The following is a 27,626-nucleotide window of genomic DNA, read 5'->3' as shown; positions in this document are numbered from 1 at the left end:
GGAGCCCTGAGGGGGAGCGGTCCGTGCCTGCAAGAGCCCCTGGGCTTCTCCGGCTGCGAGCGCGGGTCTTTTCACCGGGGCTTGTCCGGGCTCCTCCGAGGCACGGGGCGTGTGGAGGAATAAGTACTTGAACGCCGGGAGCGGTGGCAGCCCTGGTTTCTGGGGTGGTGCCGGTGGCTAGGGACAGCTGGAAGGCGGTAAAATGCCTCCAGCCCGTCGGCCGGCAGCTTCGGGTCTCGGGGCCCTCTCCGAAGGATGTGGGAGTTTCCTATTGCTTGGAGCTGGTTGTTCCCTGAAGGCTTAAACTGCTGTATTTCATACACAGTGCGTTTTTTAATAAAGGGTGGTAAGTCTACAAACTCCTACGACGGCTGCTTTCTATTAAGAATATTGCTGGCGTGGAAGAAGAGCGGGCAAAAGTGAATGAACCTGTTCCTAGATTTGATCACAAGTAATCTTTTAGTTCTTGTATTTTTCATCTGTTGTAAAACGATGAGAACTATGAACCCCTGGGAACACTGAAAATCTATCTAGATTTAATCTATACTTTACCTCTGCAGTACCTGTTAGCCTGACCAGGGTGGCCGCCTGAGGCAGTTCAGAGGGAAGAGAAGCAAACACAAGGCAGCGGTACAGCCCTGGTGACAGCTTGGCTGCTGGCTTCAGCAGTACATGTGATAGCCAAAAATTAGCCCGTTCCCCTGACACCATTGGCGCTTGTTTGTGAAGTGTCAGATTTGTTTAGAAATAAACCGCTCTTTAGATTATTTTTCTTTTCTTTTTATGAGCTTACTGTTATTAAAAGGCTCTTTATCATACAAATTTATGCCCCACAATTAGCTTGGGAAGATTGGCATATATTCTGGTAACTTTGGAGAACTACAGTTTGGCATTTTTTTCAAAACAGAGCTCCTCTTCATGCCTTCCAGGTGTTGGGTGGAAGCAAGGCAAAATACACTTGCGGAGCTGAACCTCTTCCACTGCAGTTCTAAAGGTAATTGGTTTTGGTATTGGCAGCCTTCCAGGTTAAGTGTCCAAGGGTGCCTTGGACACTTGAAAGTTTCTTGACATTGAGTATTGTCCATCATGACATTATTTTGCAGTAGGAATGCTGTATCAGTACTCCTTAATGCTTTCAAAAAAGGTATTTACTTCTATAAGGAATTTCCTCTCACCTTCCAGTACCTTCCTGGTAACAAATATTAAAACACTGGTACACATTTTATGTGCCATCAAATGTGAAAATGTGATGGGAGTTTAACGACTATTAATTTTAGAGTTGAAAGTACAGAGTATTTCTGTACTTTAACTTTAAAAACACATTTAGTTAGATGAACCTCTCCAAACAAGGCTGCTTGCTAACATGGGAGTATGTTGTGTAGCTTTTTTTCCAGTGACAAATGTCATTATCTGATCATTTGTGGGGTGTGGAGTAAGAGCAGGAAATGGTTATCTTGTATCTGTATGAAATTAAACGTTGTCTTCTAATAATTTTTTCTCTTTGGTTTAGACTTGAAAACTAGCAAGGGAGCTGAGTGGGGTTAGAGGAGCTAATTGGCAATGCAGAGACAATCTTCTCAGAGTTGTCGATGCCATCAGACGTAGAAGAGAGTAAGCAGCTTACTGTTTAGTAAGTGGCCCTCAGAACTTACATGCCTTGTATATCTCCATAATTTAAAAGTGCTCTAGGGGTTAGAGAAGCTTTGAGTAGTCGAGTCAAAGTACTGTTGCAAGGACTTTTCTCATTTAGAATATGTGTTATCTGGAGTTTAAAATAATTTTGCAGCTAAGTTCCTACTGCACTGTCATGGAAACTCTTAAATACAGATTGTCTGCCAGTGGTCAGTAGCATTAAATGTTTTGTTTGGCTGTAGTGCTGTATGTGGAAGGAGGGAAGATGGTCTTTAGTGCAATAACCACTGTGTATGCCATGTTGTTCCCGACAAGACTTACCATTCGCATTTATTTGTTAGCCCCATGAAATACACCCTATTATATCCTCTCATCCATGTAGCTGCCTCAGAGGCTTGTTGTCCTAGAACAAGAAATTAAAAAGATTGCTGTGTGTTTTTAAGCCACCTTCAGTCTCATTTGTTTTCCTTACTTGTTAACTCATAGTCGGGGCAGTACACTTGTCTTGTTTGCCTTCGTCTTTCCAGTGGGGATGATATCAGTTCTTTTGCTGTCATTCTGAATGATAACTAACGCTTTTAAAGAAATGCACGTGTGTCTGTATAAACATAGGCAGACCTCAGCAGATCTCATGTCTACGGCATGTGTGCTAAAATATGCTATTTTCTCCCAACAGGAGAGGGAAAGGAATGCTGTGTGCTCCCTTCTCCATTAAGGTTCTCTCTGCTTCCCCAGTAGTAATCACGGTGAAGTAATAAATTGGGGTGGGAGGAATCTATTTGAAATAACTTTATGTGCTATCCTGCAAAGTGAGATCCACCCATTGCTGGAGGGTTTGACTCAGAACCTCAGAAACCCCATGCTTAGTTTGCAAGGGAAGTGGCTAGCTGAGAGTACAAAAAGTTAGACTCTGCAACTTGCGTACACAGAAGATAAGGTGACACTGGTCTTCTAAAAGTGTGACAGAAGGGAATCACAGAGAGAAGTATAGAGATAAAGAAAAAGGTTGTTGTAACCTTTTCTACAGAGTGAAGGATTTTAGAAGAATGATGTTAGCTGCTGTACTGTGTAGGTGTTACAGTAATGCCTGTGATAAGGCAGAATTGATAATTTTTCTCAGGCTTGCTCTTTAATGAAATCAGATTGCTTGGACTTCCTGTGGACTTTCAGGTGTTCATTTTAAGATGTTAATGCTCCTATATCTTATTGGGAAGATGTTGGAATGTTTTTAAGTTCCTCTTCCTTCATGGATAATTCAGATTAATGAATTAAATGATACTAAAAGTTTTCTTATAGGTGGGATGAGAAGGTAACTCTGAAGGCTAAGAATGAATTATGGCAAACTACTGTAAAGATTAATGACCTATAAGAATACTCACTTCTTACAATTTGAAATTAATATTCTTACTTAATGCAATGCAGAATGAGTATTAAAATAATCTGCCTCTGGATTTGACACAGGGCTGTCCTAAAGAATTAAGCGTCCTTCCTCTTCAAATTGTGTTTCTATTGATCTGTAATGTTACAAGCACAATTAATCACTATGTAGTTGCTTTATAAAGGTAGCTTTGATTATTCTGAGCTTCCTGCAACTAACAGGTTTTGGCAGAATCAGCACCTGCTGGGTGAGTCCTGTTTCGTTATGAGCCACATCTACAGGAATCAGTGTTGCTGGAGAAGGGAGGGTCCAAGAATGATGTGAGCAACTGAGTTGGGAGGAAAATGAGACTGAAGTCTGGTTCCATTTGTTTCTTTGTCCAAAACTCTGGATGTCTGAAGCTTTAAAGTGGCTTAACTTTTTTTTTTTAGTTTTGAGCACATGTTTTTACATTTGAAGTCTGAGAGTCACAGGTACGTCATGTTTGTGGAATCAAGGGACTTCCTCATGACTAACTATTTTATTGAATCTGTCGGTAGCTGTTGGAACAAGTAAACAATGGCTTTGAAAATAAATGTAAATCAAGAGAGAAGTTTGATGCTGTTCAGAAGGTGCAGACTGGTCTGTCTGTTGTTCAGTTAGTCAAAATAGTATTTTTAAATCTCAATTAGAGAAGCCTCATCAGAGATCTCGGTGGTCTTTTATTCAGTCTGAATAAAAAGCCTTTGCTTTTGCAGTGTCTGTGGGACAGTAATATTTTTGTCATTGCAGCTGTTTAGGTACCACCTCAGTGGTCTGAAAACATCCTGTGCCAGCACATCAACTTTGAGTCTGTTTCATCTACTGAATTCTGGGTTGTGGCTATCCTCTGCGAGTCCACGGAAAGCTTTATTTGATGCTCCTGCTTCTTTTCTTCAGATGGTGTTACCTGAACATCACTGCCTCGTTTGCCGCTTGCTAGGAGTGAATTCAGTACTAGTGGTACCTGTTCTCAGGAGAATATTTTCAGCTGTGGAAAATGCTTTCTCATGCTCCTGGTCCGTTGGAGCCTGTTTGGCTGCCTTCAAGACCAATTTCAAGACATGCTTTAACTTGGTGCTGTTATGGTTGTAGTCGTGGTGCTCTATCTTGGCAGAGTCTTGATCTAGGTTAGGAATATGATAATTCTTGTCCATTAAGAGTAATTCTGTATTTTATATCTAAACTTGTTATGGTTCTCCAATGGTATAACAACAAGAACTAATGAACACCATAAATCCCTCTATTTTTTTTTTTTTTTTTGGCTAGACTGTAATGAGGGGGTCTCCTCTTCAGCTGAAATGACTGGAGCGCTGGAAATAATGCTGTGTTTTGCATTCTGTACTTAAGAGTTATAAAGTCTTCAATGCAGGGGTGTGCTCTTGCTGTGTGCTCACACAAAGCCCGGCACAACAGGTTTTTGCAATCTTGAGACTCTGGGCACTACTGGAATGTATGTAACAGTGTTTATGTGATTTCTGAATGTAAATACGATTGTGTTCCTTTTCAGCTGCAGAGCAACCCAGCTCAAGCAAGACCCAGTTTTGAAGCAGGTGCTAGTACCCAGACTCTCTGCTTAAACTGCTTTCTTCCACTGAATTCAAACGCACAAACAAGGTATCTTCTTCTTAATAGAAAAAGGCATCTGTACTGTGTTCTCTAAGTGCTTCCTGTACATGTGTATGCTTGTTTTCTAAATACACCCTTCCTTCCTTTGGGGAGCAGATTAGAATGAGAGGGGAGTTGTGTCTGGATATTGGATTTTGGCATGTTTTTGTATATGGAGTGTTAGGAAGCAAGATGAAGGGTGTTTTAAGATCTGGATGAAGTGAAACTTGTGGTAATTGTTCCTTCTTCACTTGGCATTGTTTGCAAGTCTTCTTTATAAGTGCTTTTGTTCATCCTTTTGAAGATAGTTGTAGAGGCCACAATAGCAAAAGGGAAAGGCTGTAACTATACCTTCCCACACAGGCTCTGAATAATGCATATGTTACATATTGCCTCAACACTGAATTATGATGATAATAAAATACAGGACTTCAACAAGACTGCAGCTGAGACGGAAACTTGCTTTCTTTTTGTTTGCAGTATGGATTTTGCTAGGTTACATTATCTGTAAGCAATAATCCTAACCTGACTGGAAGAGAAGGACAGATCAGAATTTGAACTATTCCCTATTTCTTCAGCTTTTGTCAGACTGCTAGTCAGACAGTAGTCTCTCAGAGAACAGTCTGACTCTGTTATGATCGGGAGGGATGCAAGAAGCGCTCTTTATCAAAGGTTTGGCTAGTCTGCTCTGAACACCAAGTAGTGTTCTACTCCCACCTCCCTGCACTCAGCCAGAATAGATCATGAAGTGGATGGACAAGTTGGTTTGGAAGCAGGGGTTCAATGCTTCAGGCCACATTGCAAAATGACCTTAAAATGACAACAGTTAAACATTCATCTGGGACCTGACGTGTCTATGGGCCATTTCCCTCCAGAGCAGTTCATCCAGTCTCTGAGCTTTCTGCCTGGCAGGGTGAGCTTCCTTGGAACCCACAGTGTCCTTGTCACCAGAGGTAGTCCTGCAGTATGCAGAATGTTGCAGCACTGCTTGATGGTTGAGGCACACTGTCTTTCAGTGTCATCAGAAACTCTTTGGTATACAGTCATAGAAACAGAAGCATTTCTTTGAAAGCTTGAAAAGCCTCTAAAGCATTTGGCTGGGCTAAAGGCATTTTCTTGTCACACCAGCTGTTACTGAAGTACTGGTTAATTATAACAAAGTGAATAATGAGAATGAAACTGTGATACCTTTAAAGGAAAAGCTGTGTTGACAGAAGTGAACTACACAATGATGTGAAATAGCAGACTAGAAGGGTAGTAAGAATCTAATACAGCAAACATTTCATGCCTGTCTGATAGCAAATTTGGTCGAGACTATAGGTTGAAAACATCAGCTTTTCAGTAATTTGGTTTCTGTATACATGACTAGTGAACTTCCTGGTTTCAAGGAAGCAGTTCTCTGTAATTTAGGAATTGAGTCAGACTAAAGGGAATTGAAATAATGTAGTGAGTTATTAAACACCAGACTGTAAATATCATAGCCAACTGGTAGAGTGCAGGAGAGGGTTGTGAAGAAATGTCAGCTGTGCTAAGGCACAGGATTCATCTCCTGTCTTTTTGCATAATTTTTACTCTCTGTTACAAGCTCTGAAACTGTGTAGTATTTGAAATGGAATAGAACCTGCCTAGGTATGACTTGTTGACTTGCAGAAGGTCAGGTCATTAAAATGACTTGTTTGACACCTTCTGGAAATGAAGCACCTCCTTCAAGCAGCCCAGCTCTATCTCTGAGGAGCTTCATATGTGTCATTTTGACCCCAGTTCTGAATAACTTCTAATGCAGGCTGCGTGGAAATCAGGGAGAGCTGGAACTTGCTGTCAAAGGCTAGCCTTCTCTTTATGTTAAAATTTGAAACTGTATGGGTGTCAGTTTGAGTTAAAAAGCTGTTGCTTCAGAAGTTGGTAAAATGTATGCTTTTATATTATTGTATTTAATAACTCGCATATGTCATCCATTGTGATGATTTCTTAGCACATTCTGCTTAAGACTTGGAAATGAGGATTTACTGTTGTCTTGAGGCTTTGAGTGATACATTTTTAAGTGTTTCAGTAAGTTAAAGGGCTTTCAGAATAGCACTTGTCTTAAATTTTCAGACGTGTGAGTTCTAAGTGACACTCATAATGGCTATTACTGACAGATACTGACAGGAAAAATACAACGAAGCAAAGAAAAAGTATTTCATGTATTGGTAGATTGTTGTGTAATATTTTCTGCCTTGGAGCTTCTCCTGTGTTTTCAGAGTACTGTAGAAACAGTGAAGGGCGGAAAAACTGCTATTCACAAAGGCGCTCTGTTAAAGGAGAGTTGCCAGAAAACTTTGTCGTTGTTTTTAGGGCTTGCTCTTCTTTCATTACCAATGTTCTCATAATTATACTATTTCTAGGGATTTAGTCTTTTCTGTAGTACAAGGTCTTTAATTGTGAATTTACTTAGAAATCCTCCTGACTGTAAAATGTCTTAGCAGTGCTACTGCTACTGCTACTGCCTTAAAGACCTTGAGCCGTGATTTTTAACTGTTAGGGCCAACTTGGCAGGATGTGACTGGTGTCATGGGAAGTGCTCATGTGAGTATAGTGTGGAATCATTTAACCTTTCTGGAGATAGGTTAGCTGTATGAAGCAGCCTCTGGCAGAGAAAGTGTATGGCAATGTTTTTATTTAGGCCTTCCATAAGAATATGTGGGTGTGTGTTCTTTTTCTGCCATATTATCTTGCATCAATGAATTGTTCTCTCTGACTAAGCTCTTGTAATATCTGCAGCTAGTAATGCAGGAAGAAAATATCTAAATGCCATAAACACTGCTTGTTTTGGAGCATAAGTTATCCACTGATCTGTGGTTTAGAAAGGCACAGCGTGGTTCTGTGAGAAATGTTTTTTTTCTGGCCTTTTGGCAGCATAAACTGACATAGATTGCTCCTTTGACCTCTTAACTCCTGTGGTTGCTTTGTTTCACCGGGCTGTTTGAAACTTCCCCACATCTTCCTCCTGTTTTGGAAGCTCATTTTCTTAAGCTGACTTGAAAAAAATCTACTTGTAAAACAGTAGAACAGCTCAAAGAATAGCGCCCTTGTCAGGGCTGTAAATCTTGTCTTGCATCAGGGCATGCGTTATGTTGTGGGTAGCTCATGGTGGTTGTTGACAAGGTTATTCCCATGCTTTGCCTTACTGTGCTGTGAGAAGAGGATTCAGTATAGATGCATAGTTATTTTCTTCTGGTTTTACATTTGTTTATCAAACCTCCCCAGAGCTGTTAATCAGCACCCAAATTGTCTTTTAGGTTTCCTCTGATATTTGGGGGAGAGATGGCAGCTTGTGATGAAGACAAGCAGAGAAACTTTTGGATAGCTTAAGAACAGAAACACACAAGAGCATGTTCATTTTCTCCTATAGTAAAGTAACTGTGTGTTAAAGGCACCTTTATGTTCTGCCACACAGAGATGGTCAGCAGTCAGCCTCTCCCCATAGCAGACAGTGGGAAAAGGAAAAAGAAAAAAAGAACCAGAGCCACAGATCATGTCCCTGGGAAGTTTGAAGGTTGGTGGCAACTTTTAAGTTTTTAATTGTAATGGTCTGTTTTCCCTCTGCTGTTCTCAGTTTTCGTAGCTAAACATTGCTTTTTGGCAAACATTATAAGTTAACATTTCTGGTTTTCTTCATACCCCATGTTTTGGTCTTCAGTCTCTTTTTTCTCTTAGTGGTGAAATCTGAGTCCTATTAATAATCTGGTTTGGTGTGTTTTGTGGTTTTTTTTTTTTTTTAGTAGGAACAGTGCTGATGTCAAAATGTTTTGATCTAATAGATGTGAGCACAAATACCATGAAACATTGTAGGTAAAATACAGTTCAGTGCGACAAAGTTGACCAGTATAAAACTTCTTAGTGGGCAAGTAGCATTGTAAGGTACATTGCAAATCACAATGGTAGCAGTCTTCTAGGTTTAAACCTTCAAATTTCAATTATACTTAAAACACTATCTCTGCAAGTAGACTTCTGTTGTGGTTTAACCTCAGCCAGCAACTGAGCACCACACAGCCGCTCACTCATTCCCCCGCCCCTTGGGATGGGGGAGAGAATTGGAAGAGTAAAAGTGAGAAAACTCGTGGATTGAAATAAAAACAGTTTAATAATGGAAACAAAATGAAGCAAGATAGTAATAATAATAATAGAATATACAAAGCAAGTGATGCGTGATGCAGTTGCTCGCCACCCGCCGACCGATGCCCAGCCAGTCCCCGAGCAGCGGCCCCCCCAGCCAGCTTTCCCCCAGTTTATGTACTGAGCATGACGTCACACGGTATGGAATGTCCCTTTGGCCAGTTTGGGTCAGCTGTCCTGGCTGTGCCCCCTCCCAGCTTCCTGTGCACCCCCAGCCTTCTCAGTTGGTAGAGCATGGGAAGCTGAAAAGTCCTTGACGAGTGTAAGCACTGCTTAGCAACAACTGAAACATCGGTGTGTTATCAACTTTGTTCTTGTCCTAAATCCAAAACACAGCACTGTACCAGCTACTAGGAAGAAAATTAACTGTATCCCAGCTGAAACCAGGACAACTTTGTATGGTAGGCATTTTCTGATCAAGGAGTGAAATGTTTTCCACCTAAAAAAAATTTGCTCCAAGTTTTACATGAAGACAGGGAAGGTGGGTGAGGTCCTAGCAATTGCTGAAATATAAAACGTTTCTTGTAGGAACAAACTTGTAATTTTGATGCTGGAATGAAGTCTGCTTTAAATTTTCCTGGAACTTGAAGGGGGGGAAAGTGAAAAATGAGACATAATTAAGTCTGGCACATCTACTATAGTACTGCATAAATCTATTTTCTGTCTTCATCACCAAGGGAATTTTTTCAGTTGCTGTCATATGAGGGATGCTCATCAGATAAATAGCTTGTCTTGATGTTATTCACTGAAGTGCTTTGGCTAACGTGTCCTTTCTGCTGGATTTCTTTGTCAGATTTGTACAAGCTGACTGCTGAGCTTCTTGGTGAGGGAGCATATGCCAAAGTTCAGGGTGCTGTCAGCCTCCAAACTGGGAAAGAATATGCAGTAAAAGTAAGTATAGAATAAAAGCAGCAGCACTTCTGTCTGTAACACGTCTTCTCCCTCCTATAGTATCTCAGTGAAAACCTGTAATAGAGTGGGTAACAGCAAAAGCTTTTCGAAAATTTTTGATGCTTGAAATGAGCCTGCTTTATAACCGTTGAGATATCTGTCATCTTAAGTATTGTGCCTCCGGAGTGAACTGGTATATCAGCCACAGATCGAATTCACAAACAGTAAATGATTGTGTGATGGTTAGATCTCAGGGCAAGCTTTCCCCTCATGTCCTGATTTGATTGTAGTCCTACCAGTTTTTATCTCTTCTTATGAAAGAAGATGCCGAGTCATTATCTATCATGGCCTACCAAATAATGCAAGCTTTTGAGAATGCTGCTCCGAGTTCAGAGAGCGTCAGTTACTGCCATTAGTTCATGTAAAGCTGTCTCTTATTTTTTGATAGAAGTGAATCTTCTGTAATACCATTAGATTGAGTGTTAGGGCCCACTTACTGATTTGTGGTTATCCTGAGTCCCCCATTTAATTACAAACACAAATAATAGTAATAGGAAAGCTTTATGCTTGATTCTTTTGCAAAAACCATAGGCACAAAATTTTAAGTCCCTTTAAAAATCTAGTCCTATAAATGCTATAATTTTGTGTGTACTTTGTAGAATTGTTGAAGTTGAAAGTCTGGAATAAACAAACTGCTACATTATGAATGAGATGTCACCAGATACCAAGTCCCATGTACTACTGGTAAATGGTTGCCCGTTCTGTACCGGAGAACTCTGGCTGTAAAAATGAGAAACCAATACTGGATACAGATGGTGGTAGTATTTGTGGTAATGTCATGAGCTTTCAGTTCACATAGCAATCATTCAGTCTTAGTCTCTGTGGAAAGCCCTTGTCCTCTTTCAGTCTGAGGAGTGAGTGAAAGAAGGAGACTTCTGATGGCAGTACAGAAGGGCTCTGAGATTGAATGTGTTTTCTTTAATACATTGGGTCCTATTATTGGGTCTCCATGAAGTTTGCACTATGAACCAAACTCATTTTGTGGTGAATTTAGTACTTTTTACTTAAATGCCTATAATGACAGAGCTCTTCTTTTTGACTGTTCAATGTCTGATGTGACTCAAATCTATTTTTGTTAGAAGTCAAAAGGATATCCTTTTCCGCACATTGCAGAGTTAAAATGATGCAAGAAAAACCTTGTGGTAACTGGTCAGTGACTGTGTAACATGTAGATTTAGTTCCTTTCTTCTCTTCCTGTCCTCATTTCTCGTCTTTTGAATGCCTTCCAGAGCTCTGCTGACACTGTAAATAAATGACAGATGAGAAATTAAACAAACAGACAAAGGTAGAGTGTTTCTCTCTGGTGGCCATGCCTGAGATTCAAGCTTTAGATCAGTTATCTAATTCCAGAGCCACATGCACAGTTCCTGCAGTAACTTTTCAAATATGAACTCTAACTCTTTCCACAGATCATTGAAAAAAATGCTGGGCATAGTCGGAGTCGGGTTTTTCGTGAAATAGAAACGCTGTACCAGTGTCAGGGTAACAAGTAAGTATAGAGTCTTTGTTTATTTAAAGTATCTTGAATATTTTTTTCAAATTTTTAAGCCTCTTATGTGTGACTAGGTTAGGAGCTTTGCAGTGGTCTCCTTAAAACCAGTTGAAATTTGGACTTGACCTATTCAAAATAAGAATTTCCCCTTCTCTTACCTGTGAAATTTAGGGTAATATTTACATATTAAAAGTCACATAACTCAATTAGCAACCAGGTCAGTGTAGCCTGAATGTGCTTCAGTGATGCATGGCTTTTGTCCGAATGAGGAATTAACATTTTGACACTCTCCCCTGTGATTTCACCATCAGCAAAAGCTGACATGATACCAGCTGTTGTTGAAAGGAACAGTCTTGCCGTTCCTTTCCTTAATGCGTGGTTTGTCCTCCTCTTTGTGTCAGCCTTCCTGCTTTTGCACTGGAACTCGTAGATCAGCAAAAGCTAATTTAGTTTTCATTTGGATGTATGCTGACTTCACATAGCGACAGAATGAAGCAACTTTTAAAGCTGCTACTCCTGTCTGAAAAGGAGGGAACGCCTATGCAGCCAGTGGCACCATGCTCTATGATGAGTTGGAGCCAATTCTGAAACTACTCCTTTAGATGTCTCTCTTAATCTAGAATCATAGAATCATTGAGGTTGGAAAAGACCTCTAAGATCATCGAGTCCAACCGTCAACCCAACACCACCATGCCCACTAAACCATGTCCCTAAGTGCCTCATCTACACGTCTTTTAAATACCTCCAGGGATGGGGACTCAACCACTTCCCTGGGCAGCCTGTTCCAATGTTTAACCACTCTTTCAGTAAAGAAATTTTTCCTCCCGTCCAATCTAAACCTCCCCTGGCGCAACTTGAGGCTGTTTCCTCTCCTCCTATCGCTAGTTACTTGGGAGAAGAAACCGACACCCACCTCACTACAACCTCCTTTCAGGTAGTTGTAGAAAGCGATGAGGTCTCCCCTCAGCCTCCTTTTCTCCAGGCTAAACAACCCCAGTTCCCTCAGCCGCTCCTCATAAGACTTGTTCTCCAGACCCCTCACCAGCCTCGTCGCCCTTCTCTGGACACGCTCCAGCACCTCAACGTCCTTCTTGTAGTGAGGGGCACAAAACTGAACACAGTATTCGAGGTGCGGCCTCACCAGTGCCGAGTACAGGGGCACGATCACTTCCCTACTCCTGCTGGCCACACTATTTCTGATACAGGCCAGGATGCCATTGGCCTTCTTGGCCGCCTGGGCACACTGCCGGCTCATGTTCAGCCGGCTGTCAACCAGAACCCCCAGGTCCTTTTCCGCCAGGCAGCTTTCCAGCCACTCTTCCCTAAGCCTGTAGCGCTGCATGGGATTGTTGTGGCTGAAGTGCAGGACCCGGCACTTGGCCTTGTTGAACCTCATACAGTTGGCCTGGGCCCATCGATCCAGCCTGTCCAGGTCCCTCTGCAGAGCCTTCCTACCCTCGAGCAGATCAGCACTCCCGCCCAACTTGGTGTCATCTGCAAACTTACTGAGGGTGCACTCAATCCCCTCGTCCAGATCATTGATAAAGATATCAAACAGAACTGGCCCCAAGACCGAGCCCTGGGGAACACCACTTGTGACCGGCCGCCAACTGGATTTAACTCCATTCACTACAACTCTCTGGGCCCGGCCGTCCAGCCAGTTTTTGACCCAGCGAAGAGTGCGCCTGTCTAAGCCGTGAGCCACCAGCTTCTCTAGAATGCTGTGGGAGACGGTGTCAAAGGGCTTACTGAAGTCCAGGTAGACCACATCCACAGCCTTTCCCTCATCCACTAGGCAGGTCACCTGGTCATACATTCATCTAGAATGTATACAACAGCTGTTATCTATACTACAGTTGTGCAGCTCATATCGAGCCTTTTTTTTTTTTTTAATTTTAGTACAATGCTTAAACAAGTTTGTTTTTAAATTATCTTTACCAAACTCATGGGCTTAAGTTGTGCTATAGAGAAGTAGATTATATCTTTGTTCTGTGTGTGGTTAAGAGCATACAGTCATCTAGTACATAACTGATGAAAAACTCAAGCTCTCATGACCATATGCAGAATTTGGATTTTCTGTGTACTGTAAGTATAGAAAAGTCTCACTTACACATTTGATATTCTCAAGGCATCGTGGGGTGTTTGTGTTGTGCTGCAAAGACTATACACTAGCTAAACAGGAGTTAGTTAGTCTAAAAACGGCAAGTAATGCATTGCATTTAATGTCATGTTGACAGATGCCTGTCTCCTCCGAGCCCTCTGTGTTCTGCCTTGTGATTTCCAGAGAGAAAGAACACCAATTTAATTATTTTTTTTTTGTTCTTGCCTTCAGCACAAGTACAATGTTCTAAATTATTAAATACAACCTATTACCAGTTATCTTCCTGTCAATTGAACAGTAGCAGAACTCTTTCACAATCCTGTCTGATTTTGGTGTTTGGCCTGCTTCCCCTGCTTAAATTTCAGTGTGAGTTGGAATTGTGGTTTTAATGCCATAGGCAAGCAAAGCAACTTGTTTAATTAGCATTTTTATTTTTGATTACTTCTGGCACTTCCTAATTATCCATGCTGAAACTCTTCATTGTTCTGTTTATACTTTGTGCTTGTTTCTTCTATTTCCCCTCTTTTTTCTTTTTTTTAAAGGAACATTTTGGAGTTAATAGAATTTTTTGAAGATGACACAAGATACTACCTTGTCTTTGAGAAGCTGCGAGGAGGTACCATGCAGTAACTGTGCCTTTGTTCATTGAATCATCTTGGTCCTGTTTTTTCTCAGTGTTTTAAAGTAGAAAATGAAGAGCTTATTTTAAATGCTTGAGAATTTTAAGGCAAAGAAATAGTAGAGGAAATAATATACAAAGTTTGAAGTATGGTTATTCTTGAATATTGATGGATCTGGTCATACATTTGCAATCCTTTTCTGTAGTTAAGCGATGGAAATGTCAGCTCTGTTAAAGTGGAAGCTTTGGAATATAGTTAGTAGGTCACAGTACCTTCAGGCAAGGGCAGACACACAGTATGTCAGGTATTATGCATGATCTTAGTACAGCATCCATACACTCTGGTAGCATTTTCCCTTGATGTAGGATTGACTTCATTTCCTGAAACTCAAGGAGCACTGTTGTGAAAAACATCTTGCTTCTCCCTTGGGTTGCTGTAATTGTGAAGCAGCCAGTTTGTGGCTGTTTGAGGACCGATCAAGTGAGCATGTGTTGTCACTGATCTCCAGCATTTAACACTCACCTGGGGAATGAGAAGGCTACATCAAGCACTTTGTGGGCTTTATCACATTTGTCTGCATTGAGCATAATTACAGTATCCATTAATTGCATGGCTTTGCAAAACCATGAGTTAAGTGTGGCCCACCCTTCAAAGAAAAACTGAGTTTCTGAAGGAGTATACTTCTGCCCATAGAACATCATCTGTTGTCACTGATCAAGAAGGTTTTCAGTAGCAAACCATATGTGCAAGAAATGCAAATTCTTTCAGTATAGATGCAGAACTTTTTAGAAAGAGAAGGACTCTTTTTTTTCTTGAGTAAAAGCTTTTGTTCATCTTCCCTTAAAATTACTGCATCATTTCATTGCGGTTTTCTCTAACACTGTTCTTAATGCACAGACTTCTCTGACAAATTAGCTATAATAGGGCTGGATTGGGATGAATCTGCATTTGTTTCTTTTCCCATCTCCACATCCTTCCAGTAGTTAACCCTCTTCTTTGACTGTGAGACCATGGTTGTTACTGTACCTGCACGGCTGCTGAGAGGATAATAATGCTACACTTTGTTCCCTCTCTTAGCTACTGTTTTTACAGTGGTCAGCTAGGGCTGGCTGAGGCTAGTTTTCTCTCTGAAAAATTTCAGCATTTGAAGTGTTAGGTATGTGGGTTTGAATGATTTTCAAAGAAATAATAGGAATTAGGAGTCAGACCAGCTTCTGATGTGCTACAGCATTGTGGCTGGCAAGAATGAGAACATTAATCTTCAATGCAAGCCTTACTTTAGTAACTCCAGTCTCAGAGTCTGATGTTATCTCCAATGTTGGGGCATAACTTGGGCTTTCCATCTTCAGCATTGCCTTCCTGTAGCTGTGGTAACTGAAGGAGCTCTGCTCCCATTTTAGCTGTGTTCAGTTCACCATGATACGCAGAAGCCGTTTAATATCCTTGCCTGACAGCATTTTATAATTGGAAGTGTTAAAATCTAGCTTATTATACTGAACTTGCATGATTTAAGAGTACTTTCCTTCCCCCCCCTCTAAAATGCATTTTGGGAGGTGCTATATGATGCTTTCTCTCTGATGAATACTGGAGGTGGTACCAACTGTGGCAGGAATGCCCTGCTGTTCTTTCTGTTTGTGGGATTTCTCTGCGTGGGCTGAACATAAAGTCTGTAGAGTATGTTTTCATTGATATAATACTTTTCTGAGAGAGTTTGGAACATCAGCTCTATTTAGAAGGGTAATCTGAAATAAACCTGCTGAGTGAAATGAGCACTTCAGGTAGCTCAGTATTGTTTCCTGCAAGGTCTGGGGTTTTTTCCACAGGGATGGAAACATTCAAGAACTGTTACTATTTTCTAAAGGTGTAAAGAACAACTATACCAGGAAAACACTTTGAACTCTGCCCTTAAATCTGTAGCAAGCTAGAAAGCGGTGTTTTTGGCGAGGGAAACCTGTATTTGAAATCTGATTACCTGGTCCAAAGTGGCTTTCCTCCACCCATCTGACACAGCATATCTGAAGAGTCTTTTGTCCATCCTTCTTCTTTTTGAGTGTTTTCCTGTTTCCTTTCTGAATCCTCGCTGTGGAGGAGTGGCAGCAGCATTGGTGGTATAAGAATAGGAATTACCACAATAGAGAATGGGAGGTTTCCTTCCACATCTAGAACTGAAGAATAAAAATGAAATCACCTGAGATATAAAATGTTTACTGTATTGGTGGCTAATAACAAATGGCAGTTACTTCTTGAATTTCTCTGCCTGATTGCTTTTATAATTATACCTCTCTGGGTAAGAAAATGGAAGACAGTAGTAAGGCTATTTAGTGGGCTTGGATCTCTGTGGACTACATTTAATTGTTTTTTTAAAGACATTTTTAATCTTTTGAGAAGATTGATGGAATTCACTTAAGATAAGGAATCAAACCTCCCTTTATCCTTTGTTAAAGGGATACCAGTGGAGCTCTGCCTGCAAGCTCCCAGTCCTTCAGTATGTTCATATTTGAGGTCATCTGTCAGATTTCATGTCCCTGGGCAAATTTTGCCTTAAGTCAGTGTATGAGCCTTACTTTGATGTCAGTGGGAATTTTAATGTGTATTTAAAGGTAGAATGTCTTTTTATTTTGATGGTGTTGAGACAAAAATCGTGTATACTTGACTTTCAGTGCGGGGTTTCAATTTTCACATTATACAAAATGAGGAGAGTTAGTTTAAGCATGGCCACCTGTGACCTGGGGGAGGGTGGGTTTTGCTGAAGTGCTATGTACATCCTTAGCTGATGTTTGAGTTTTACTAGTACTATTAGCAAGTCTCTACTGTTCACAGTGTGTGGAAAACAGGCCAGTCGTGCTGGGGCAGTAAAAAGTGATTGCCTCTCACGCTGTGCTTAAACTAGAGGGCTGCAGTGTTTGAAAATTATGTTGCATGCTTAAGTATTGAAGTTGATCAGTTGTACCTTTTTCTTCTTAGTCATTCCCCTGTTCGGTCCACGGAAGTTGCCTGCTGTGAAAGGCTGTTATAAAATAAGAGAAATGAGGTTATGGATTTATGATACTTGGTACTAGTTCATCATTATTTTCTGAGGCTATTTTCATATAAAAACATGGGATTGTAATACTTCCATTTCTGCCATGTAAACATACTGGGACGGAGTGTTAGTTGCAAATAACTTTTCTAAATTACTTCTGGCCCTGTTCACACTGAGATCAGTTCTCCCTTTACGGCAGACTGGTAGTGGCTATTGTACTTTTATCCTTGTATTAACAAAGCCTTTTCTTGGCCCAGGCAGCATTCATACTAAGGTTTTGCCTTTTACCTGTTAATCTTACAGGTTCAATCCTGGCCCATATACAAAAGCGGAAGCACTTCAATGAACGAGAAGCTAGCAAAGTGGTGAGAGATATTGCCTCTGCTCTGGATTTTCTTCATACAAAAGGTAGGAGAAGGCTGTCCACATCTTTACTAGTTGATATGGTACGCTTAAGTTATGGAGCACATTTTATCTGTAGGTAGTCAGCCTTTGCTAGCATGTCTATTTACAGCAATGCCAGATGACTTATGCTGTTTTCCTCTGTAATAATTATTTTCATAATATGATAGTTTAATCAGCTGTGTTAAGATGGTATAGCTTTTTGAAGAAGAAAAGTTAAATCTGCATCCAGGGAGAATTAACATTAGGGTTGAATCTGTTTGCTTGTTGGCTTAGGCAGGTGTACTCTGCTGGGTAAAAAACTGGCTGGATGGCCGGGCCCAGAGAGTTGTAGTGAATGGAGTTAAATCCAGTTGGCGGCCGGTCACAAGTGGTGTTCCCCAGGGCTCGGTCTTGGGGCCAGTTCTGTTTGATATCTTTATCAATGATCTGGACGAGGGGATTGAGTGCACCCTCAGTAAGTTTGCAGATGACACCAAGTTGGGCGGGAGTGTTGATCTGCTCGAGGGTAGGAAGGCTCTGCAGAGGGACCTGGACAGGCTGGATTGATGGGCCGAGGCCAACTGTATGAGGTTCAACAGGGCCAAGTGCCGGGTCCTGCACTTCGGCCACAACAATCCCATGCAGCGCTACAGGCTTGGGGAAGAGTGGCTGGAAAGCTGCCTGGCGGAAAAGGACCTGGGGGTTCTGGTTGACAGCCGGCTGAACATGAGCCAGCAGTGTGCCCAGGCGGCCAAGAAGGCCAATGGCATCCTGGCCTGTATCAGAAATCGTGTGGCCAGCAGGAGTAGGGAAGTGATCGTGCCCCTGTACTCGGCACTGGTGAGGCCGCACCTCGAATACTGTGTTCAGTTTTGGGCCCCTCACTACAAGAAGGACGTTGAGGTGCTGGAGCGTGTCCAGAGAAGGGCGACGAGGCTGGTGAGGGGTCTGGAGAACAAGTCTTATGAGGAGTGGCTGAGGGAACTGGGGTTGCTTAGCCTGGAGAAAAGGAGGCTGAGGGGAGACCTCATCGCTCTCTACAACTACCTGAAAGGAGGTTGTAGTGAGGTGGGTGTCGGTTTCTTCTCCCAAGTAACTAGCGATAGGAGGAGAGGAAACAGCCTCAAGTTGTGCCAGGGGAGGTTTAGATTGGACGTGAGGAAAAATTTCTTTACTGAAAGAGTGGTGAAACATTGGAACAGGCTGCCCCGGGAAGTGGTTGAGTCCCCATCCCTGGAGGTATTTAAAAGATGCGTAGATGAGGCACTTAGGGACATGGTTTAGTGGGCATGGTGGTGTTGGGTTGACGGTTGGACTCAATGATCTTAGAGGTCTTTTCCAACCTCAGTGATTCTATGATTCTTGTTACCTAAGCCACCATGTAAAGGGTACTCAAAAGGGAGCTAATATTCTTTTTAATTTCCTCCTCTTTCAGGTCTACAGAGATGCTTTTCTGTATTTACCCAGAATTTCTACTGGTTACAAGACATCTTTGTTTGTAGTAGCTTTTGGTCTCCACATTTAGACTCCCACTGTTGTGTTGAGAGACCTACAAGTAAACCATAGTCCTTGTTTAAAGGTGTCCTCATTTCATTAGGGATTTGCTCAGATTTAAAAGCCGTTCTGTTTGTAGAGAGTTCTTTTACGTAAAAATGTTTTCCTGCTGCTTTTTCTATTTGGGAGTACTTTTGTTTTATTTCAAAATATCTGTGTGCATTATGGTCATCCCAGAGTGTATGTTCGTGTTGAATGTGATAGACACCTTTAAAATCTTTCCTGTGTCATGATTACCTGGTCTTGCATAGATTAAGCAGCTTCAATTAATGTTACAGTGACTACCTCTGAATAGAATGGCATGTAATTGGAGGCTATGTTTATTGGTTGGTTATTTTGATAAATTTTTTTCTCCATTTACTTTGCTATTCTGATGAGCCAGGTAGATCTCAACAGATCTACCTTTGCTGTCTGAAGTTGCTTAGTACTGGTCCCAGTTCAATAAATGTTTAATTGTAGACTTTAACTTGTAAGTCACAGGACTGCTTATATGCTTGAGTTGGAATCACAGCATTGGTACCTCTATAGGTTGAACCCATTAAAAAGAAAAGTGTAGCAATGCATAGGGAATAAAGTAAGTGGTAAACCTGAGGAATATGGATCTTGTCACATGTTATGACTATGTTATGAGAAGTTAATTTGACTGTGGAAAGAAATTTATTTTGGATTAAGATTTTTAGTAATCTTCATAGCCTGTCTATGTGATAACTCAGCTTTAAACCTGCAGAGAATGTACTCTTTGAATACCTTTGGAAGATTTTTGACTTTGAGATATGGGGCAAATAAGGAACAGGAAACTTAGGCTGAACATGTGGAGAAATGCTTATTTGATGTGTTAGGGCTATAGTAGGTTGTTTAACAGCTGAAAGTCCAGGATCACTGTTCAAGGAAGTTTAACATCGACTTAGCTAATATCTTTCTGTAGTTCTCTCTCAGCTTTTAGTTTTAATTCCCCTTTCCCCGAACAAGAGGGGAGTGATTCATTAAAATGGCTTTAGAGCAGCAATCCACTCTCTTGTCATTTGCTGGGAATTGGTACAGTGGGGACATGGCTTGCGGAATCGGCTACAACATCCCCTTTCATTTTATTGTTCTCTTTATGGTTCTTCTGTGTGACATTAAAATAATTAGTAAGTAGCATACAGAACACTAAAGTAAACAGGAAATTAAAGCAGTTTTATTGCACAGCTTAATGGTGAAGTGCTATAGCTAGATGCTTTAAAAAAAAAAAAAATTGAATGAGGACAACTAATTCTTTTGCCAGGAGTAGTTTAAAACTCAGCTGGATGATAATACTGTCTTACACCCACTTGGGATATGTGTGCTTTATTGCTAATAATCCACTGGAGGAGTGTTTAAAGGCAGTTGTTTTCTTTTCTCAGCGCTGTGTGCAACTGCAGAATAAAATGTTATATAATCAGACATTTGAATTCAAACTATAATACAAAAAAGTGCTGTTGGGTTTCACATTGCAAGTCAAGCCAACTATTGGGAGTTTTGTCAGCCTTGCTGTAAATGTCGGCACGGGCCATCTTCGTTTGTCATCTTTCCCATCTTTCATGCATAAGCAATGTGAACTGCATCACTATGAAAGTTCTGATTCCTTTAGGTCAGTGCTATGCTATTAATGTTATATTTTAAGTCATGTCTTGTGGAGTGTGCTGAAGAAAAGACACTAGAAACTCACCTAGAATTTGGTGGGATATTTTTTTTTCCTCATACTCTGAAGGAGTATCAAGTGTGCTTGGAGTGTAATTTTTTTAAGCAAAGCTAAAGTGCAGTTAAATTACAGCCAAGCTGTTCATTTGATTTGACTTTTGGTTCTCATTTTCTGCCTTCCCATTAAGTTTGATCATATTAAATGGAGAACTTCCAGAAATTGTGTGTTTAGGCGTTTGAAGAACTGCTTTGACAACATAGAACCGCCTTTGCGTGTGAATTCAATAGGTAGATAACTTTGCATTTCCCTGTTGGATTTGCCTATTCTGAGAGCAGCTGAATGAATGTAGAAGCCCTTAGTTGTTCTCCTTTAGTCTTTTCTTCTGCATCTCCAACCAAATCCTTTAATTTTTAATTTACTTCAGGAATGAGTACGTACCTCGCTGTTAAAGGGATGATATTTTCACCTAGGAACTCAGGATTTTTTTGGGGGGAGAGTGTCTCAGGTATTGTCTGTGCTGGTAGGAGTTCAGCAAACCACCCATTGATCCCTCTGGAAAGAAGGACCTTACTGTAGAAGGCACAAAAATCTTTTGACTAAACTATGTACATAAGTAACTTTCCTACAGGTCAGTCATCTTAATAAGCTGGTTTTAATTAACATAATTAATTTGGGCTAAGCCAAAAAGTTTCAGTGTTAGCAGGTTCTTATTTGCTTGACTGACTCTCATGTACGTTTAAGGATGATAAAGGCATAGCAGAATGCAACAGTGACTTTTAACAAACAAACACTTTGAAATTCAATTATTTGCAGTATCATTAAGGGGGTGTTGTGTAGCAAACTCAGGCCTAGAATATTTCCCAGGCCACCTTCTAATAAAGAGAGGTAATGAGAAATAAACAGGAGAGTGTCTTCTGTAATGAACATTTGTACTCTTGTTTAGGTATTGCTCACAGGGACCTGAAGCCTGAAAACATCCTGTGCGAATCTCCAGAAAAGGTGCTACTCTGGTCTCTTAACCTTCTGAAGTGTATTTTTTTAACTTGGTTTCCAAAGACAGCCCTCACGTTCTGTCTTTCTCTTCTTGAAGACTTTTGAACCCATTAGTGATCTTCAACTAAATTTAATAGAACTGAAGCCCAAAAGAGACTAAATTCTTCTGTGAGCTGTAAATACGTGAGCATCTGGCTAGGAGATGAAAAGCCAACTGTTCTTAGAGAGGGCATGGCAATTACAGCTTAGCATCTCATCTGTTCTGAGGCAGTACCCAGATGGACAAGCAACATTTACAGGCCAGCTGGTCATGTTTACATATAGTTCCCAAACTGTCCCAGTGTGTACTGGCACTTGCCTAGCCAAATAAAAAATTAATGTAATAGGGTCAGATGCTGGGGATGTGGGAGCAACTGGGACAGAGGAGGCAAATTCAAGGAGTGGAATATACCTGTAAGACTGGGTTTCACTAGTCCTCCTGCTAGAACAACTTGCTTTTTGTCATGGAGTTTTCCACGTGGTGCTGTATTCATATATATTGCATTAGTCCCAGTCTTCTGGACCTCTTACTGTTTTGTCCTTGTTTTTAGGTATCACCAGTAAAAATATGTGACTTTGATCTTGGTAGTGGGGTGAAGCTGAACAGTGCGTGTACTCCAATAACTACTCCCGAATTAACAACTCCAGTAAGAGACCTACTGTGGCTTCATGCTTTTTCTCTTCTACCATAAAACAATTTTTCTTATCTCCAGAGGAGAGCTTCCAAAGGTCTTAATGCAACTACACCCAGCGGTGGATAGTTCATTTAAAGTGTGTCTATGTGTGGTAAATACTGTCTTGGTTTCCCAGTCATAGAACAAATATACAAAAGCCCAGGAGCTCATCGTGTTAATTCTGTTGGCCAGAAAGTAACACATTGATCCTGTTTGTCTTTCACCCCATCAAATGAGGAAGCTTTTCGTGGAGGTTTTTTGTGGGCTTATGGACTGAGTTTGAACCTTAGTTTTGTGTTCATTTCCCCATATTTGGATTCTGTAGCTAAGACCCATGAGCTAAGGGCAATGCAAGCTCTGTAATCAGTGTGTGGCTTTATGATACACATTAGTTTGAAAAACTACAGTGCTATGCTTTTGGCATTACTTTGAAAGAAAAATCTGACAGTTTTGCAGGAGTCTGTTATAGAAGTCACCTCACATGATATACTTGTTTACTTTCTGAAAAGCCTGATAACTAATGGATAAGATTTAAAAACCTGAAATAGGTAAATTAATATTTTGACCCTGTATAAAGGATCATAGATTCATATGGAACAGCTTATGATTCTGCTAAAGAACAGTAGGAACTCTTTTGCATTCTATTACATCTCTGTAGTCCTTACACCTGAAATGTGTTAATTTTTTCCTGTGCAGTACGCTCACAACAGGTTTCAAAGCTCTTGGCAATTCCATTTAACCTTTGAGGGATGCAGCATTTGTGATTTGGCTTAACAAAATGAGACCTGCAGTGAAAGCAGTAAACTTCAGTAGTCCCTCATGCCCGATTCTGCTTTTAGGCCAAGCTGCCTACTGTAAAGACAGAGGAATGGTAAAAAACTTGAGTTATGTTTTGATTTGATCCTCCCTTTGAAAACTGGCTTGAATTCGGTTTCCTAGTGTGGGTCTGCAGAATACATGGCACCTGAAGTGGTTGAAGTCTTCACGGAGGAGGCCACATTCTATGATAAGCGGTGTGATCTTTGGAGCCTGGGAGTGATTCTGTACATCATGCTCAGTGGTTACCCCCCATTTGTGGGCAACTGTGGCACAGACTGTGGCTGGGACAGAGGAGAAGTCTGCAGAGTTTGCCAGGTGAATGCGCATATCCTGGGCATATGTGGGAGAGTGTAGTTTGCCCTGTGAACTTAGGGCGTAAGACTTGCCATAATGCCAGCAGTGAAGAGCTGTGTCTGTAACCCAGCCAGTTATCTGGGAGGATAAGCTGTCACTGAGAAGCGAGAGTGGTAATGTAAAAGTTGAGTGATGATAGCCCTTTCTAAAGTAAGGTTTGGCAACTGCCTCTTTCTCCTCGTGATGCGAAATCTCAGAGCTTCTCCTCGTCCTCTCCCCCACCGCCCAATCCTCCTGTATTCTTTATTCTTGATCTGGTTTATGGTAGTCGCCACAATTCCTCAGATAAAAGTTGAGCCTCAGGAGAGTCTCCATGCAGGGCCTGAATTTACTCTTTCTAAAAATTGAGTACATGGGCTTCACTGTTACTGGGGGGAGAGAGAGAGGTGGTGTGAGCAGACAATGTAACATGTCCATTGTAGGATGCACTGATTCACTCTGGAGCTGCCTGTCACTCTCCATTGACTCTGTAAGGAGACTGGATGGTTTCAGTTGTCACCCACCACATTAGGTGGATAAAATGGAGTGAGAAGAATCCCACCTGAGAAGTCTTCTGGTTGCACTCTAGTTGCTATTTCAATGAAAGAAATTTTCCTTTACTAGAACAAGCTTTTTGAGAGCATTCAGGAAGGCAAGTATGAATTCCCTGACAAGGACTGGTCACATATATCCTCTGAGGCCAAAGATCTCATCTCAAAGTTGCTGGTTCGTGATGCCAAAGAACGACTAAGTGCTGCTCAAGTTTTGCAACATTCATGGGTTCAAGGAGTATGTATCCCCCTTTATATTTTTTTAAGGGTTATTCTTCTTTCAAAGTGATAAACAAGCTGTTCCCTGTCTCTAAACTTTTAATAGAGACATTGCATGTTTTAGTGTTCTTATCTTGATTAATTAAACGATATACAGTGGCTTTATTTGTTCTGGAGCTCTGTGTGGTAAATATTTGGATGAATCTGTCAAGCTTTAAGTGTTTTTTTTAATTATTGCTTTATGCATTTTAAATGGCTTTCTTGTGAATACCAAGCGCTGCAGTACATGAATTATTATGTTACTCTTAGTAATGCAGAATGCTGGTGGATATTGTCCTCTTTTGCTTTAGTTCCCAATTCAGGAGAGAAGGGATAGACCCTCTAGAGAGCTTCCAAAGCTTTAGTCTTACACCTGCAAACTGTGGTATCTTCTTGTGAGAGGAGATGGATTATGAAATGTGATTTGTAAACCCACAGTGAATTAGTTTATATGCAATACCTGTTAGTTGTGAAGATTTGGGGGAATCACCTGTTTATCACCCTCTCTTGGGAAAGCTTGGTTCCCAGCTGCTAATACATAACTAACTTTTCTTAACTGCTTCTTCTAGCAGGCTCCTGAAAGGGGATTACCTACCCCTCAAGTTCTTCAAAGGTAATATTTGGGTTCATTTTTTTTTTTAATGTCTGTAAACTTGGCCAAGAATCATTACTGAAAGAATGGGGAGAGATAGGAGGTGACAAATCGAGGGGTAGGATCCCTGGTTGAGAGTGGAACTTAATAAATGTGTAGCACTAATTTTGTTAAGAACATCAGAAATATTAAAGCTGTGATTTTTCTTTATGATCTAATCTTGCTTGTTTGTGGGAAAAGCATTGGAGAGGATTCTTGCAGTGCAGTGCTAGTCTTAAACAGGAAATAATGATGGTTTTGGCAGTTTGCTGCCCAGGAGGGGAAAAAAGGCATAAAGGTGTGCGTTATCCAAAGAGACTACATTCTGATGGGTGAATAATCATCATATACACAGACCCGCATCTGACTTCCACTGTAGTTGGTAGTAATCACAGTATCAATTTAACTGTGAGCAGAGCAAGCCTCACTTACAGAATCTGCCATCAAATCACTTTATGCCACAGAGCCTGAGTCACACATCTCTGTTTCTATTTCCATGTCTGCCACTGGCGATTCCAGGTGGTTGTTCCCATCAGAAATGCATTTCCTTGAGCCAGATATGCAATTACAGTGGGATTGCAGTTCTGTGAAGACAGACAACAGTATTGCCCCATATGCCCATCCTTTTTTAACATGTAGAAATTAAGCATGGCATCTCAGGTGGCTTCCTGGGTTTACATCGGAAGGCCTTGGCAGAACGAGGACTACAACTGTGGCTGTTTCCAAAATCCCAGAGTGTTTTTGTTATGCATTGCCGGTCCTCGCAATGAGGAGAGATGCAAATATTAACTGGTCATTTTGCCTGCTGTGTCGATGTTTTGATAGGAGAAATAAAACTGTCTGGAAATAGATATTCTGCTGTGAGGGTAACCAGGTGAAGTGACTCTGTGTGTAACTGCTTTCTCCTTTTCCCTTGAAAGGAACAGTAGCACAAAAGACCTGACACTTTTTGCTGCTGAGGCTATAGCCCTTAACCGCCAGTTGTCTCAGCACGAGAACGAACTCAGCGCAGAGCAGGAGAACGTTGCCCATGCTGTGTGCTCCATGAAGCTTTCTCCTCCGTCCAAGTCCCGCCTCGCCAAGCGCAGAGCAATGACGCACGCCACCAGAACCAGTGACTTTCAGCCAGTTCCCCATAAAGCCTTTTAAACTACTTTCCTGCTATGGATTGGCAAGATCAGCCTGTGTTCTTATTTGGATTTTCAGCATTGATAAAAGCTTCTCTGCTTCTGACACTTTGATTAGAAGCTTGCTCTTGTGATGTGACTTGTAACTTTAAGGGGACAGCTTTTTATGGGAATGTTTTTTGCCTGTCAGATTTGGTGCATTAAGATAATTTAACTGATCTTTTTAAACTGGAGAAGATGGGTTTGCTGCTGTATTATCTGAGGTGATAAATCACTGAGCTTTCCTTATTTTCCCCTTAGAAGAACATGCTTTAAAATGCAAACTTGAAAACATCAGAAAAAAAAACACTTTCTTGCTTTGCCCAGCAGAGCATCAAGTCTCTCCCTGCCTATGGCTGATCTCCTCGATGGCGCATCTTGCAAGGTGCTGCTGCTAGTGTCAGCAGCAGGGACTGTTTTCAACCATTAGTGCCCTTCTCTCTTTCTGTAGACTCAGGAAACGAAGATGATGACTGGGTGGATCTCTGTCTCCATTACCTTCATTGGGCTTAAATTGTGTGAGGATGATACTGTAAAGGTGCAAGGATCGCTCAGGCTTGTGGAGATGAAGAGGACGGGGTTGCTTTTTTATCCTGTTGATAGTTTGTGTGTCAGCATGTGGGATGAAAGCTGGGGGTGTGTTACTTCTTTATCTGACGTCTTTTTGTTCTTAACTAAAATGTACTCCATATCATCTTTTTTTTTGTCCAGTGTGTCCCCTTCTCTGGCAGTTACATTCTAAAGTCTGATAACCACAGTATTACAGACTGTTTATATAACAGTTTATATTTAGTATCTGGGTTTTTTTCATATTAATGCTATCCTCAGTTATACCTTCCTTTCTGTAAACTCATATTTCTCCAAGTCCTTTTGTCTGTGTTACCTGGAGTTCTAATGTGAATGGACAGGCTTCAGTGAATTTTTGTGTGTGAATAATTTAGGATTATCGAGTGCAGAGGTACATCTGTGCAAAAATGGTGCTGCAGCTGTTGCATTCTGCCTCCTGCAGTGATCTCAGGCTGGGTGTCTAGATTTTCACTTCCAGTTTTAGTACTGTGGTGCACCAGGGGTCAGGAGTAATTTGAAAGGGTACTGGCTGAAGATCTGAAGATTTTGCATGACCAAGGTGAGGGGTCCATGGAGGAGGACATGTTATATTGAGCACTTTCTGAAACGTAAGCTGTGAAAATTGGGCCACTAAGATGCCCGACATGATGCACCTTAAACTTGCCAGGCATTTCTGAAAACCTTTGCCAGGGCATTGTGTGCAGGGTGGAGAGGGGGAGGAGGAGGCCCCCAAGTGCCAGCACAAAACCCTCCCAAGCAGAATGAGAAGGAATAAAGTAGCAGATCCAACAGGCACTGAGAAATGGAAAGGTCAAAGCTGAATGTCTTTGCATGGCCTATTGAGAGCGGTTTTACATTATCTTTTAGCAGTGTGCATACAGCTATTTTTATACAACATGCTGTATTTTGTGACTAATATTAAAGTTGTTATTTAAAAGATTTTATACATTGTGCCAGTGGACAGATTATGAAATGTATTTTGCTTTGTTTTTATTAAAATGCTTTAAGTTATGAATTTAA

General features: G+C 41.1%; 1 protein-coding gene across 7 annotated transcripts; it reads left to right on the top strand.

Annotated features, from left to right (window-relative positions):
- Window positions 1-47: 47 nt before the first annotated feature.
- MKNK1 (MAP kinase interacting serine/threonine kinase 1) lies at window positions 48-27,626 on the top strand. 7 transcript variants are annotated; one of them, XM_009287328.2, is made up of 15 exons: window positions 48-346; window positions 908-994; window positions 1,511-1,611; window positions 4,539-4,645; window positions 7,915-8,171; window positions 9,585-9,682; window positions 11,152-11,231; window positions 13,878-13,951; window positions 17,281-17,385; window positions 21,519-21,574; window positions 22,159-22,254; window positions 23,221-23,415; window positions 24,058-24,222; window positions 24,812-24,855; window positions 25,794-27,626. In XM_009287328.2, the coding sequence occupies exons 5-15, from the start codon at window positions 8,057-8,059 to the stop codon at window positions 26,020-26,022; spliced, it is 1,257 nt and encodes a 418-aa protein (XP_009285603.1). In that variant the 5' UTR covers window positions 48-346; window positions 908-994; window positions 1,511-1,611; window positions 4,539-4,645; window positions 7,915-8,056; the 3' UTR covers window positions 26,023-27,626. The 7 variants fall into 7 exon arrangements, with proteins under 7 accessions (XP_009285603.1, XP_009285607.1, XP_009285601.1 ...); XM_009287332.2 differs by having other exon boundaries at window positions 1,511-1,630; window positions 8,073-8,171; window positions 24,815-24,855; XM_009287326.2 differs by having other exon boundaries at window positions 1,511-1,630.

This window comes from Aptenodytes forsteri, unplaced genomic scaffold, assembly GCF_000699145.1.
Source record: "Aptenodytes forsteri isolate BGI_AS27 unplaced genomic scaffold, ASM69914v1 Scaffold119, whole genome shotgun sequence".
Classification (NCBI taxonomy): Eukaryota; Metazoa; Chordata; class Aves; order Sphenisciformes; family Spheniscidae; genus Aptenodytes; species Aptenodytes forsteri.
This window is presented reverse-complemented; position numbering and strand designations above follow the sequence as displayed.

Excerpts from the sequence above, each read along its gene's own strand:
- MKNK1 (XM_009287327.2), top strand. The coding sequence starts at position 8,057 with ATGTTCTGCCACACAGAGATGGTCAGCAGTCAGCCTCTCCCCATAGCA. Across the intron at positions 9,683-11,151 it reads GGAAAGAATATGCAGTAAAA|ATCATTGAAAAAAATGCTGG; the intron begins GTAAGTATAGAA and ends CTCTTTCCACAG. Across the intron at positions 11,232-13,877 it reads TACCAGTGTCAGGGTAACAA|GAACATTTTGGAGTTAATAG; the intron begins GTAAGTATAGAG and ends TTTTTTTTAAAG.